A 14,279-nucleotide genomic window follows, 5' to 3' on the forward strand; every position below is an offset into this window, starting at 1 on the left:
TACGAAAAATAATCCCAACTTGAATTGAAACTGGAAAGAAAACACTTATTATCTATATTTCAGAATAAAATGACCCGAAAAATCCTGTATTTTTTGTTTTATTCAAGAAAGAAGATGTATTTATAATTTTCGGAACAGTCTATATATCCGATTCCTCACCAATAAAAATCATCACCGAAAATGGCTTGAGCTTTGTGATTTACCGGAGGATTTTTTAATAACAGAAACGACACGACTTTGTAGCGTAAGTTTGGCGTTTTGAAAATATCAATCCGAATAAAAAAATGTTTTGCAGTTTCACTTTAATCACGATGATTTATGCTTCGCGTCGGGAATGGAAAAGCACTAAAAGTTACCGGGACCTGTGTATAAGTTTGTGGCTCAGTGAGACACCGGATAATAAGTCGTTTGATTACGCTCACTCCAAACAAGCTACCCAATGTCCGTTCAAAATTCCATGTATCACCAACAGCCGTAGAACTCAGAATCTCATCCAGTTGTCAACAGTGAGGAAAAACAAAATTAAAAATTAATCAGAAGCAAAAGATCAGAGACAATAGAAAGGAGGTCTATGGCGTTATGATTTTTGTAACCATTTAAAAAATAAAATATCGTAAAGATTTTTGCAATTCAATGTTTTGTTTTTTGTTATATTCGAGTTTCATCTCTTTTTTTCGCATTTTGCTATTGCTAAATCACAATACTTCCCATCTACTAAGACAAACTTGACATGTCAAACATTCTTATGTTCGATTGGAACGAGTTTTGACAGTTCGATTGGAACTTTTCAGTGACAGTCGTCCAAACTTTAACTATAGGGCTTTAGTTTAAAGTGGCATAATTTATTCGATGTTTTAAATTGACGGTTATTTAACCTGTTCAATTGGGTCCTAAAGCTATACCAGTTTTTATATATCATTTGAAAAAGCCGTGTTTTCTGAGCAAAACGTGATTTTTAAAAAAATGTTTATCGTTTTCCTGCGATTTTAAATGAAGAGTAAAAAAACTGCTCGAAAAGTCTAAGTTGACGTTTCGCCCATGTACGGTATATGAGAGAACTGTCATTTAAGGCATTTCGAGCAGTTTTTAATTTTTCATTTAAAAATCGAAGGAAAATGATAAACATTTTTTTAAGAATCACGTTTTGCTCAGAAAATTGCACTCTTTCAGCTGATATATAAAAATCAGAAAACCGTTTTAAACTTTAGGACCCAATTCGAACTTTTACGTGCAATGTAAAAACGTTGTGCGACAACAGTAAAGTTTCACATTTGTGCAATTGTTCATATTCGAAAAAAAAAAATAAAATAGCGTAGTGAAGGTAATTGAAAGTATCAACAAAAACCATCTGATGTTCGGTACATGTTGGTTTGAAACACGAACCACAATCAATGCTATTTAAACTAAAAAAAACTGCGCACGCTCCACCCGCATAATCAATAGCCATAAAACGTGCCTAACAACTAGTTCGGGATATAGTCCTGACTGTATGGGCTATAGTTAAATCATATGCGGGCATCCAAGTATTTCATCATTTGGGTATGGAAATGATTCTGCATCGTTATTTGAAGAATTTTTCTTATCGAATTCAATCATTTTTCACTTTCGTTTCATATTGTCACAAACATCAACTTACATCTATGGGCCGCACTTCATTTACGTATGATTTCAACATCCTTTCTAAGTGAATTGCACTTGAATCTGCCCCACTGTATCATCACAGTTGATTTGTTTTGTGGTTATATGTCAAATGAAGTGCCGTTCGTGCTGAAAAGTAGGAAAATGATGACAGAAGAGTCAGCGAGTGTTATTCGGCTTTGAAGTTCGACAATTTTTCGGACTACATCTGTAAATTTTTGCAAGGTAAGTAATTTATGCCATGTAGAAGAATCGAATTTTAATCTTATTCCGTTCTTCTAGCTCAAGATCACAGAGGTTCTGATTAACGCATCTTTACGCTAGAGGCAAGTATTTGTTTACTAAAATATCAATTAATGAAATTAAATTGATTAAATTCTCCGTTTGCTTTAAAGGTTTCTTCAACAAAGAAGGAAAGTTTATCTTTGGTGATAATTATTATAGTAAAATAACCCTATAAGGGCATCCTTAACAGTGCGCTTCTATACCCCGTTTGGCAGCGCTCTGTCATCACTTCATACCGTACCGGTCGCTGCTAAACGCGCTAGAGAAATAGTAGCCAGGCCTCCAGGAAGCATCGCGCTCTCAAATTTAGCAGCCCGATAACGGGTGAAAACGGGTGAGTGAGCAAAATAGCCGCGCTGTACACAGCCGCCATAACAACTTAAATGGTACCGCACTGTTAAGGATGCCCTAAATAAAATAAAGGTTACATCACATACATAAGACATATGTTACACTGGCGTTTTTTTCTGGTATACGTTGCCTCTAGAGTGCCTGTAAATATATAGAGTGGCGACACTGTCAAAATTGGAATAAAAGTTATCTGTCAGTGTCATTCCAATTGAGCAAACAACCTATTAAACACGTGTGGGGAAAAGAGAAAGGATGTTCAGTGTTACCAGTGTTACCAGCGGTACTTTGGATGACACGGCGCCACTCTATTTATATATTGGCCTAAGACAAGACGTGACAGCTGGTCACCGTTACATTAAACCAATTTGAACCGGCTGCTGATTGACTGAATTCGATAACGCAATCGTCACGTAGAAAATACAACGAGGTTACTTTTCACTGTAAAGCAGTGATGCTGGAGAGTCATAATTTAGCTATTATAATTGTTCATAAATAATGATGCAAAAGTATGCAAGGTACATGATATTACCGAGTAATGTATTTCACTGTTATAACTTTAAAAATGCATTGATTAATCGTTTATTACTATTTCGGTTGAAGTCCAAGAAACTTAGAAAGAAAAAATTTGGGTACCAAGAAACTTAGGAAGAAAAAATTTGATAATAGAAGTATGCTTTATTGAACATAAAATAATAAATAAGAATTAAGTATTATTCGCTTATATATTGCAATTTTAATTTGTTTTATTTTCATTGACCTGCAGAAGTTGTTAAAAAAAATCATTCTGGCATCAACGGTATGGAACGTTTAAAAAAATTTCGACGGGGATGACGGTCGTTACGAAAAAAAAAGAAGCCAGCTGTCGCGTCTTGTCTTAGATATAGGCACTCTACAATAGACCTATTTACGTACGCATGTGTTAGTGCCACTCATTGAGGAAAATATTTACAAATCGCTGTTTTGTTTGCAATGCTATGTTTTTAGCAGCTGGAAAAATAACTTGTTGAACCCTCGTTATAAGTTCTATACTCGTTTCTGAATAAATTTTTCATTTGTGTTCATGAATCGGAAGAAGCTGCTAAACATAACCGACCAAAAATGGTAAAACGTGATAAAAAGTCGAAGCTTCGAGATGCGATGATTTACAGCTTTGGAGGAAACAAAAGCAACTCTACACGGGTTTACACGTTCACTAGTGCGCGTCAGTGTTGCGAAATTTCGACACAGAAAAATTAAAGTGATCCAACAGTAGTTTCACTCTCACTCAGTTCAAGCTGATATTGAGTGTCACCCAAGTCAACTATCAGTCAATAATCATGTCAGTCATATAAATGATATATCTTAATTAATATCGAAATTTTATTTTATCTGAGCCAATCTATTGCATGAAGTCAGTGGAGTAGGTAGGCACCTTCATCCTACGCCGCATAAACATCGCTAGAGCAACATAGCGTGTGCGAAATCACAGTAATGATGCTAGTCAGCATTACCACTGTCAACTGATTGGCACTGCAAGCAATTATCACTGTCAGCTCGTTCGTGTTGATACTGATATTCGTAGTATTTAGTTTCAACTGAGAATCTATCACTGACAGTGAAAATTTGCAAGCCTGGTGCGCGTAGGTGAAAAGTCACTTATCTCTATAGACCATTTTACGAACTGACAGGTGTCACGGATCCTGCTGATATTAATGCTGCTTTTACGTGCGTTATGTCAGCGGCTCCGAGCTTCCTGTCAAAATTTCATTCATGAATTGAGTTCAAAAACGTCTCGTAAAATGGTCTATTGGGTAGAGACTGTGTTATAACGAGATACGCAAAGAGAAAAGCAGTAAATATGGCAACCCTTTGCTAATATTCTATTCCAAACAATTCTGCAACCACATTTAATTGTGCATGACTTTTCATACGCACTAGAAAGTGTGATGGAATTCCGAAACTCTGTAAGGATATATTACCGAGTTTCAAAGCTTGTTTATACATTTTTTAAATGCATCACTCATAATACGAGCATAACGAACACATTTTCCGTTCAAACCCTAATTGCACGTGGTTCACAACATTTATACTGATTACATTACACATTCTGTAAGAAACGTAACACTCCTGAGTTTGTTTACTTTGCACACTTGGAGCCTCGATTTGACGGTTCACTTGGAGTTTTCGACCTCACTCTTTGCGTATCTGTTTATAACACCGTCTGTACAATTGGGTTGTTTAGCTATATCAGTTTTTATATCATCTGAAAGATATGCATTTTCTAAGGAAAACGTAATTTAAAAAAAAATTCTGTCGTCCTTCGCTTTTTAAATCACGATTTAAAACTGCTCGCAGTCTGCTCGAAATCGCCGCAATGACAGTTCGCCCGTATACCAACTATCATTGTAGCGATTAAGAGCGAATTTTTATTCTTCATTTAAAAATCGAAAAATAATGATATGAAGCTTTAAAAAATCACGTTTTGCTCAGAAAATTACACTCTTTCAGATGATATATAAAAACCGGAAATCCGTGAATAGCTAAACAACCCAATTTAAAAAAAAATGATAGTAAATTTAATGGGTACTTAAAAATATTAGTCATAGGCGCAACTACGGGGGGGGGCTAGGGGGGGCTGAAGCCCCCCCTAGAACGTGTTTAGCTCCCCCTAGAATTTCCCAGATAATGATTGTATTCAATATTTATACATTCCATACTACTTATCAGAGCATCAAAATCAACACAAATTGAGATGTCGTCATTCATTGGCTAAGAACTAGTTCTGCACCCAGGATCGATTCTCAACCCTTGCTTTTTTACTCACCTTACCAGTCAGACGAGAGCTGTAGTAACTCGTGCTGTATCAAGAAGTCGCCAGTTTGCTCGGTTTTGGGCTGTGTTTCACCAGTTCCCCAGACGTCCCATCACTCGCAAGTCTCTTTCGATCTTTGCACGCTGCGCCCCTTAATTTCTTGAGCCGGTAGGGTTGCTGAAGAGAAGTGATTTCACATGGTTGTCGTCCGGCATTCTTACGATGTGACCGGCCCACCGCAACCTATTGTCTTTCGCCAGGTGTGCAATGGGGTTCTCTCCAAGCAGCGCTTGTAGCTCAAGGTTCATGCGCTGTAGCCATTATCCTTCGTCCGCTTGTGCTCCACCGTAGATGGTCACCTTCTGTTTGAAAATATCAAAAGGACTTCCGTAGAGAACTACCGGTTATTAGGGTTTTGTAGTTTTTTGTATCGAAGTGGTCATGTCCGATCATCACCGTGATTGGTGCGTACGTTTGTAATGTCTGAGAAGAACGGGCCGTCGTTGAGAACGTGGTCAATTTGTTTTGCTGTACGTTGGTCGAAGGGACTTTGGGCTGCTAATCCGCGGGAAGCTGCGAAGTTGGTGCATAGCAGGCTGTGCGGGCCGATAACCGGCTTATATAAGTCTATCCTCCCGTTCATGTCCCTAACGACGATCTTGATATCTCTACGCGAGCAGCTATCGTAGAGTTTCTCCAGCTGTGCGTAGAACGCATCTTTCCCTGCATCAAGTCTTCCTTCGTGAGGGCAGTGCACATTGGGAATAGTGTAGTTGTGGAACCGGCCTTTAGTTCTCAACAAACACAACCTGCCGCTTTGGTGGTACTGTGCCTTGCGGCCACAAATCCACCGTACCTTCTCTCCTTTCAGGCAACGCTCCTGGAGCGCAACGATGTCGAAGTGGCGGGGTTCTAGCTGGTCCAGCAGAATCCGGTCGACATCCGGGTCGTTAAGCGATCTACTGTTACATGTACTGAGCTTCTAATCGTCGTCCTTATTTCGTCGGCTGGTTCATTGCCAATTGTTCCGGTTCGTTTTGAATTCTTGATTCTCCGTAGTATGTTTATTTTAGTATGCTGCCTTACTAGGGCTGCGATGCCTAGTCTCGCGACGGAGCTGCCGACATGGGTGTAGCTGGCGAGACTCCGCATTTCATAGTTCAACCGTCCGGTCCGGATCAGTCGCTGTTTGAGCCGCCCCTAGCCTGTGGAGTAGACGCGCAGACAAGCTGCTCTCTAAAGAGAACAACTACCCCGCCGGTTCACCGGTTTTTCCTTGGTTGCTCGTATCCCAGTCGGTACCACGTGGAGGTAGGCATAGGGCATTATGCCCTGAACCACACTGGGGTCTATTTTATTCTAACTAGTACGGGTGAACTGTTAAAAAGCACTGCCCAGCCGTTTACCAAATCTAGCTCTCCTCAATATCGAATCATTGTTGCTGAAAGAGCTTGGCGTTGACGATGTGTTCAAGATATTCAGTACATCTTCGGAGATTCTATCCCGAAGTGATTTTTTCTGCTTTTACGATACTATTTTAAGCATCATTAAATTAGCATATTCAAACTCTTTTTTCTCTTTTTTAAAATGACATACATGAAAACTAGCCCCTCCTAGAAATTTTCCTTAGTTGCGCCCATGATATTAATATTTTTAAATGGGAGATTGTAGCGCTTTCAGAAGATATTATTTTAGCGGGATCATCATCATTATTTCAACGGAAAACTGTTTTCGCAATGCTTGATATTACGAATGGTGCATTGAAGCTTAAAAATATAGTAATTATGTGGTGGAACAATTTCGAATAAGAAATGAACATTTGTATAAATAATCAAACGAGGAACTTTCATAATCTTATTGTCATCAACAGCTATAATTTTTAATAGAATCAAATAGCGAGAGAATTTTTTTTATATTTACTAAATGTGTTTGCTGATGCGTAATATAAACCGGAAGCCAAACGTGCCGCTTAATTTAGGGAGGATTGATTTCAAATAAGGAACACTCAGAACTTACATATTATACAGTTTACAAACAAATTTATTTGTGCAATTAAATATAAACTCTATGCTACCTAGTTCACGCAATTGAGTAACTACCATTCAATCGATTTTCAATTTTCCTATGGCCTATCGACTTAAAATGAACAAACGAACACGATGAATGGTTTTAACAGAAAGGGAGTTTCCTGCTTTGTCTGACTACTAAAGTTCTGGTTTCTTACTTTCGTGCGAAGCCTGAGGTTTGTGTTTTGTTCCTGTAAATCGACAAATTACGATGTTAATTTATACGCACGACTAGACTGCAGATATTGTTTCAATAAGGGCAACTTAGTAGGAATACCGTTTTTAATCTTGGCATATTTCCAGTAGCTTACCCCATCAACTAGAGCTGCGGTAAAACACATTTTTGAACCAAATTAGAAATTTTGTAAAAGAAATTACATTCTGTTTGGTGAGTCATCTTAACACGCAAGATTTTGTTCACATCTTTGATTATTTAGTGTGATTAGATAGATTACCTCGCTTCGCTTCTTTTCTTATTGGTCCTAAATATGGCAGATTATGGTGATTCTTCAGTTTAAACTTCTCCAGCCCAAAAAAGATTGTTGGCGTACCAACTCGGAGTGGTAAGTGTCGGTAATAGTAGAATCCATCCCACTAGCCCGAGTAAATATAGACCAAGGAAGATTGCTCTTCTTCGATCCTTTTGTTGCAAGACTTCCTGCAGGTCTGGAAAGCCCATATGGTTACAAAAAGCATGAGCTACAAATGGTGCGGCGAAATGACCTGTTCGTATAAAGAGGTAGGCCGAGTATATACCAAAAATGGTTGTATAGAAGAATTGGAAAAACGATATAGTTAGAACAATTTTAAGTTTGGACCCGTCTCGCAAGCGTTCTTTAATATGGTGAAGATGAGCTGAAAAATAAATGGTTGTTATGATATAACTGCTGCCAATATACTGCAGATTGTTACCTAATCCAAACAACAAAGGTGTAATAAGCATGGCCACATGTGGGTGAAAAGTTTGCAACAATAATGGCAGCATGCAGGCACGAAAGGTGAACTCCTCAGAAAGTGGGGCAATCAAATGATTTCGAAGCCACAGCAGATTTTGTACTGCATTCACCCAATACATAGGTTCCGAGTAAATGCGCCACAGACCATTGGTGAGTGTAACGCTCAAGGGACCGAGGAACAGTATTGATGTCAATATTACTGGTAAGCAAACAGCCGTCAATAGGCCATCTAATCGAAATCCCATAATTTCCCATAGTGTGTATTTCCGAAAAACGCCATCGCATGTAAGAAAGTATACAAAAAATGGCGATATAAGCATTACTATGAACACACTACAAAATCGTCTCTTGATGGTGTCAGGATGATCTCTACAATAGTAAACAAATCAAAAAGTTGTAATCGTAAATGTAATATATTTTCGAAGGATACTCACCGGTCATGTTTGGACTTCCACACATATAAACTGGCGACATAGATGACCGATATGACAAAGCTTGCCCCTACCGATGTTACTACCGGTAATTCTATTTTTGGAAGCGGTTCAAACTCTGGGGTCATTTTTATTTGTTCACTCCTATCGCTGGAAACTACCCACAGCCGAATAAGCAGATTCCAGCGAGATATCAGGAACTCAAGATAATCCACTTTTTAAATTGCATTTGAAGCTATGGTTTTTATTGAAAATATTCAAACTAGTCAGCAGGTCCGATATCATTAGAAAACCTCTTGGATAGAAACTATTCGCTATTCGCTATCTTTTTCTATGCAGATGTTTTTTTTTTTATATTGTCAACATAAAAGTTTTGGCAGTTCCCAGCAAAAGTCTAGCTGAACATGTGAAAAAGACCTAAGTACTAAAATAAAATTCCAAAGTAAATCTCTACCAAGGCGAAACCGTGCATCAGAACAAAAACTAACGGTTCGCGTTGACGGCGTTAAAAGCAGGGGGGATCTATCTGTCAAACATCGTGTAACCAACATATTTGGCAACATGGCGTTTGTTTTGGTTTTTGTTCTTTTTTGTCATGAAATTGATCGATGTGAAATATTATATAATTGGAACGTTTTTTTATCAAAACGCGAGAAACCGCGGAAAACTTTCATGAATGTGTTGTGTAGTGATATTTTTCCCCCGTTATTGTTCATGGTTACACACTTAAAATAAAACACCGAATCCGGTAAAATTTTACCGGAATCTCAACAGCTGAACGTTCGGTGACATCTTCGGTGTTTCCGAAAATTACCGAACAGTTTGTGAAACCACCAACCGAGTGGTCGGTAATTTTCGCAGCTTTTTGGTAATGTTCCAAACCGAGCAGCCAGTAAAATTAACCAAAAGAAACTTTAAAAATGAACAAAAATACCGAACGCACCTGTAAAAAATACCGGTGGCAGAAAAAGTCGGTTATAAATGAGCCTGCCGGTACCGTCTAAAATAAAACTGAATTAACCAGATTACTTACGAAAAATGTTAGCGACTCGTACATCCTGTTTCAGTTATTCACCATTAACGCTTTCCAAATTATAAATATCCTATGTTTACACACAACAATTAAAACAAATCAGCAGCATCAGTAGAAAATATTCGCGTCTTGGACGGTTGCACGTATGAGAAAAATGGCCACCACATTCACAATTTGGCATTTTCACAGGTTGTTCGGTAAAAAGTTATACAAATCTCGGTGAATGTAAAATAAAGCAAATATTTCGGTAACAGTTAACAAAATTATGGTAAAACTTACAGATCTTACAGAACAGCCGTTAATTCGATGCTTTTTTTGCAGGTATACCGGTATTATTACACTTTACCGATGGATTATTGTAAAAAAATTACCGAACGACTTTTTTTGGATTAAGTGTACAAACGTCATGGACCAGAGTTGATCTGCGATAACGCACACATATATGGAATTTGACAGCAGTGAATCCCCTCTGGTTAAAAGAGATTTTGAATAAGGCTCGCACCTAAAAAATGTCAAAATGTGCGTGATGACAAAAGCAAAAATATTTCCTTCATTTTTCCTTCCTCCAAATATCAGCAACACAGTCAAAACAAATGCCGCCAACGATAACGACAAAAACCGATTGAATATAGGGAGTGAAATTGAGAGTATTTTTTACTGGCTGGTCGATTGACAGATACCTTTTTTTCATGCTTCTTTTGAGTAGTTCTCGCTAAACATGTGAAAAGGGCCCATGTGCCATATGTAAACAAGCCACAATTTCACGTTTTTCAATGAATACAAGCTTATTCTACTCGTACAAATAAGATTTTTTGATAAAGAGTGAATTCTTTTATCAATAAATTTTATTGGTAAGAGCAGATTTCGCCATCCCCTTTGGGCCCTTTTCACATGTTTGGCGAGAGTTCTCTTTTTGCATATGTTCGCAATCGCGCTCGCGCAGCGTACGGTTCGAAATCTCGTCGGGTGCATATATTTTACATAAAGTCGTATTTCAACTGCTCTTTGCTGTTTTGTGAATAACGTGAAGTTTCTCTTTCTGATTCAATCTTACAATAAACGTTAGGGCAGCAACATTGTTCTTTTCGTGAGACATTTTGACTGTTCCCATACAGAACCTGTATTTATTGGAGTGTGAAATCGAGTGCACTGTTATTTGAGCCGCATGTTATTTTCGTGACTCAATTCATTAGCATTATTAGCTATAATTTGCGTATGTACACATCGGTGAATGTAGCACCGCTAACCTTTCTCCTATTGACTCGTAGAACAGTAATGTTAATGTTACACATCATCGGTTCGGTAGTGTTCCTAACGCAAAGTAGTGATGGCTCTCATTGATGTCCTCTTCAGGTAAAATACTTTGTCAAGGATTTCTTTGCATGCGAAACACCTTAACTGACAATATTTCAATTGGAATCAAAGTTGCAATTTTTCGTAAGCTTAACTATTCTATGCAGGTTATGTCAGTTACATATCCGTATGCATAAAAATAGATTTTCTTTATTCGTACAAAACGAGTGTCGCAATCGTTTCAATTCGGTCAATTTTTATGCACCTGTATATTGCCGCAAAATGAAAACAATATGTTTGACAATATAGTGACTGTTCAATCTTTACGCTAGCTTGCTCCCTTTGTGCGTTCGATGTTTAAAAGAATGCGTATGAAGAAAAAGCTAACATTTTGCTGCCCAATTTTCGTTTTTATTGCGACCAAGGTAGGAGTGATTGAAGAAAAGGATTGAATCGGATTACAGTCCGAAAGGTAAGCCAATGATACAAAAGCCTGTGCATTCATCGCTGTCGATAAGCTGCGTGTTGTAGATTCGATGGACAGTTTAATAAACAATAAGTTTGTTTTTCGTTATTACTTGTTACCAAACTTTTCATTTGGCGTATGAGCTCCATTCTGTTCTCACAAGGTATTTTCTAGATGCATGCAGCCACAGTAAATTAACTATCGAAAACAATTTGTTCTATAGTTTTCACGGTCTTCGTTGATAAAATAATGTCTTTTCTTGTATCACATTTTCGGTAAGCTTGTTATTCCTGTCATATGTTTGCGTCTAGTTCCATTTTGTAGCTAATTTACTCTTGTTTATTAATCTGTTTTAGATATATGAGTCCCAGAATACATCATCATATACTCAAGCACTGTATGTGTTTTGTAATTTTCTCAAAATCTGTCGTCTTTTACAGCTGGCAGCTCATCTTACAGTATATGTTTAAAATGATTCGTCGGTTATTCAGCACCTTTATAACGGATTGTCCACCGACGGGAGAGTTTCTTCCTACGGCCTCATCGAACAGCAGTTCGCAAGCAACTGGTAGTAGTCCAAGTTCTATTACTTTTCGATCAAGGCATCTGGATTCTCTCAACTGGTTATACACGGTTTCACCTTGTTTTCCGCTATCCGGCAATCAAGTCGATATAATCTATGATCCAGATACCTTCTACAATATTTTAGTATCAAAATGTGCAACTGCCAAAAGAAGAATTATGCTAGCAAGTCTCTATCTGGGTGTTGGCAAGTTAGAGAACCGCTTGGTAGATGTCATTCATGATAGCATGCGCGAAAATTTACAACTGAAGGTAGACGTTCTGCTGGATTTCTCTCGTGGTACGCGTGGAGAAAAAAATTCCAAGTCTCTCTTGATGCCACTGTTACGGGAAAGTGATAATTTCCGATTATCTTTATATCATACGCCGGTATTGAGAGGCCTTACTAAACGACTTGCTCCACCGCGATGGAATGAACTGCTTGGTATTCAGCACATGAAACTGTATCTGGTTGACGATACGATTATACTGAGTGGCGCAAATCTTTCGAATGACTATTTCACCAACCGTCAAGATCGTTACGTAATGATTGAAGATCATAGTTTGGCCGACTTCTACGCCAACTTTATTGGAAAAGTGCAAGAGTTCAGTCTCAAAGTGAATCGAAATGGAGAAACAAAATTACACGAAAATTGGAATATGTTACCATATAAGTGCACACAAATGGATTTTGCTGCCGAAGCCAAGGACCGAATTCGAAGTTACTTTAAAGGAACACTAGAACAACAGCGGACTGTTTGTGAAAATGACACTGGTATATTTGACTAATATTAATAATGCAATGTGGCATCAACTTATATGCTTATAGGTGCAGATACGTGGGTGTTTCCACTAATAGAGATGGGACAATTAGAGATTCACCATGATAGTCTAATCACTAAAAATCTTCTTTCAAATTGTTTGAAAGGCTCACAACTAAAATTAGCTACGGGTTACTTTAACTTAACGGAAACCTACATGAAAACCATAACAAACGATTGTGAAGCAGAGTGCAACATACTTATGGCACACCCGAATGTAACTTGTAAGAATGACTCGTAATCATTGTAATTCATTAACTTTCTACTTCTAGGCAAACGGGTTTTTGGGAGCCAAGGGGCCGGCCGGTGGTATCCCTGCAGCGTATTCACTCATCGCTAGAAAGTTTCATGAAAATCTCAAAGCATCAAATCAACAGCATCGCGTATCTCTGATGGAATACGAGCGACCCGGCTGGACCTACCATGCAAAAGGGCTATGGTATTACTTACCGGGATCTTGTCTACCGGATTTGACATTATTCGGTTCGTCTAATTTTGGCGAACGGTCTGTGAATCGAGACCTGGAAGCGCAAATATGTATGGTGACCATGAACAAGAACCTGCAACGAAAGCTCCAAACGGAATATGAAAACATTTTGCAACATTCGTCAAAGGCTGAAGCAGAACTATTGGCTCGACCTGTGCCGCGTTGGGTCCGAGCAATTGTCGGTCTATTTAGAAATTTTTTCTAACTCTTTTCGTTACTAACTGTAAGACGTTATTTATTGTAAAGTTCTAGATAATTAATTCAAACCAAAAAATAGAGCCACGCTGAACATACATTACAATCTAGTTACTCGAAGCATTAGCTGTATTCCGTGTTATTGTTTTTAGATACCAAGAATATGATCAAAAGTTGACGCACAATTATCGTCAATGTGATTGAAGTCAGCGCTAGTCTTTATAACAGTCAAGAAACCGAAAAAAAACAACAGATTTTACGAATATATGTTGAAGTTTATTACCGCAGATTGTGATGCTTGTCATTAGTTATTTTTTATTTCAGTTACCGCTTGACTTATTTTTTCCCATTGATTACTTTTGGATGAAAACTCCATGTTATTAAGGACTATTTGCTGCCTTGTGCAAGGATTTATTTAGAGAAGAAAGTTTCCGCTTTCAACAAGATTCAGCTCCAGCGCATAAGGCATTAGTTGTTTAGAAGTAATGCAACGAAAATTTATAGTGTTTTATCAGCAACTTTGAATGGCCCACATCCTTTTTCGATTTGAATCCATTGGACTTCAGCATTTAAGGGCACATGCTAAGAAACCTGGGTAAGGCGTCGTACACAAATTACGTAACGCTAAAAACCTAGATTTCAGACCCCCTCCCCCCTATGTAACGATAAGTAACGTTAGATATGACTCCCCCCCCCCCTAAAATTACGTGACGCTGGACAACCTGTCCCCCCCTCCAAATTTGCAATTTTGAGGAAATATCACAGTTACGTAACGAGCTCAACTACCCTTCCCCCCCTTTTCCCTATGTAACAATAAGTAACGCTGACTCAACCCCTCTCCCCCCCCTTCATGCGTTACGTAATTTGTGTACGACGCCTAAAGAAAAACACATGTCTTCGAACAC

General features: G+C 38.3%; 2 protein-coding genes across 7 annotated transcripts; one reads left to right on the forward strand and one right to left on the reverse strand.

The window, feature by feature from the left end:
* Positions 1-7,077: 7,077 nt before the first annotated feature.
* On the reverse strand, positions 7,078-8,899 carry LOC129721793 (CAAX prenyl protease 2). The gene is made up of 3 exons (XM_055674792.1): positions 8,522-8,899; positions 8,044-8,456; positions 7,078-7,986 (listed from the first exon to the last, which is right to left on the reverse strand). Exons 1-3 carry the CDS (start codon positions 8,644-8,646, stop codon positions 7,646-7,648), a joined length of 879 nt encoding a protein of 292 aa, XP_055530767.1. The 5' UTR covers positions 8,647-8,899; the 3' UTR covers positions 7,078-7,645.
* A 1,404-nt stretch (positions 8,900-10,303) lies between these two features.
* Positions 10,304-13,661, forward strand: LOC129721732 (CDP-diacylglycerol--glycerol-3-phosphate 3-phosphatidyltransferase, mitochondrial). 6 transcript variants are annotated; one of them, XM_055674648.1, is made up of 5 exons: positions 10,304-10,517; positions 10,618-10,638; positions 11,751-12,646; positions 12,701-12,909; positions 12,965-13,661. In XM_055674648.1, exons 1-5 carry the CDS (start codon positions 10,471-10,473, stop codon positions 13,382-13,384), a joined length of 1,593 nt encoding a protein of 530 aa, XP_055530623.1. In that variant the 5' UTR covers positions 10,304-10,470; the 3' UTR covers positions 13,385-13,661. The 6 variants fall into 6 exon arrangements, with proteins under 6 accessions (XP_055530623.1, XP_055530645.1, XP_055530654.1 ...); XM_055674670.1 differs by adding an exon at positions 11,270-11,316 and having other exon boundaries at positions 10,305-10,904; XM_055674679.1 differs by adding an exon at positions 11,274-11,316 and having other exon boundaries at positions 10,305-10,904.
* The last annotated feature ends 618 nt before the right edge of the window (positions 13,662-14,279 follow it).

Source organism: Wyeomyia smithii, chromosome 1, assembly GCF_029784165.1.
Source record: "Wyeomyia smithii strain HCP4-BCI-WySm-NY-G18 chromosome 1, ASM2978416v1, whole genome shotgun sequence".
In the NCBI taxonomy this organism is placed as follows: domain Eukaryota; kingdom Metazoa; phylum Arthropoda; class Insecta; order Diptera; family Culicidae; genus Wyeomyia; species Wyeomyia smithii.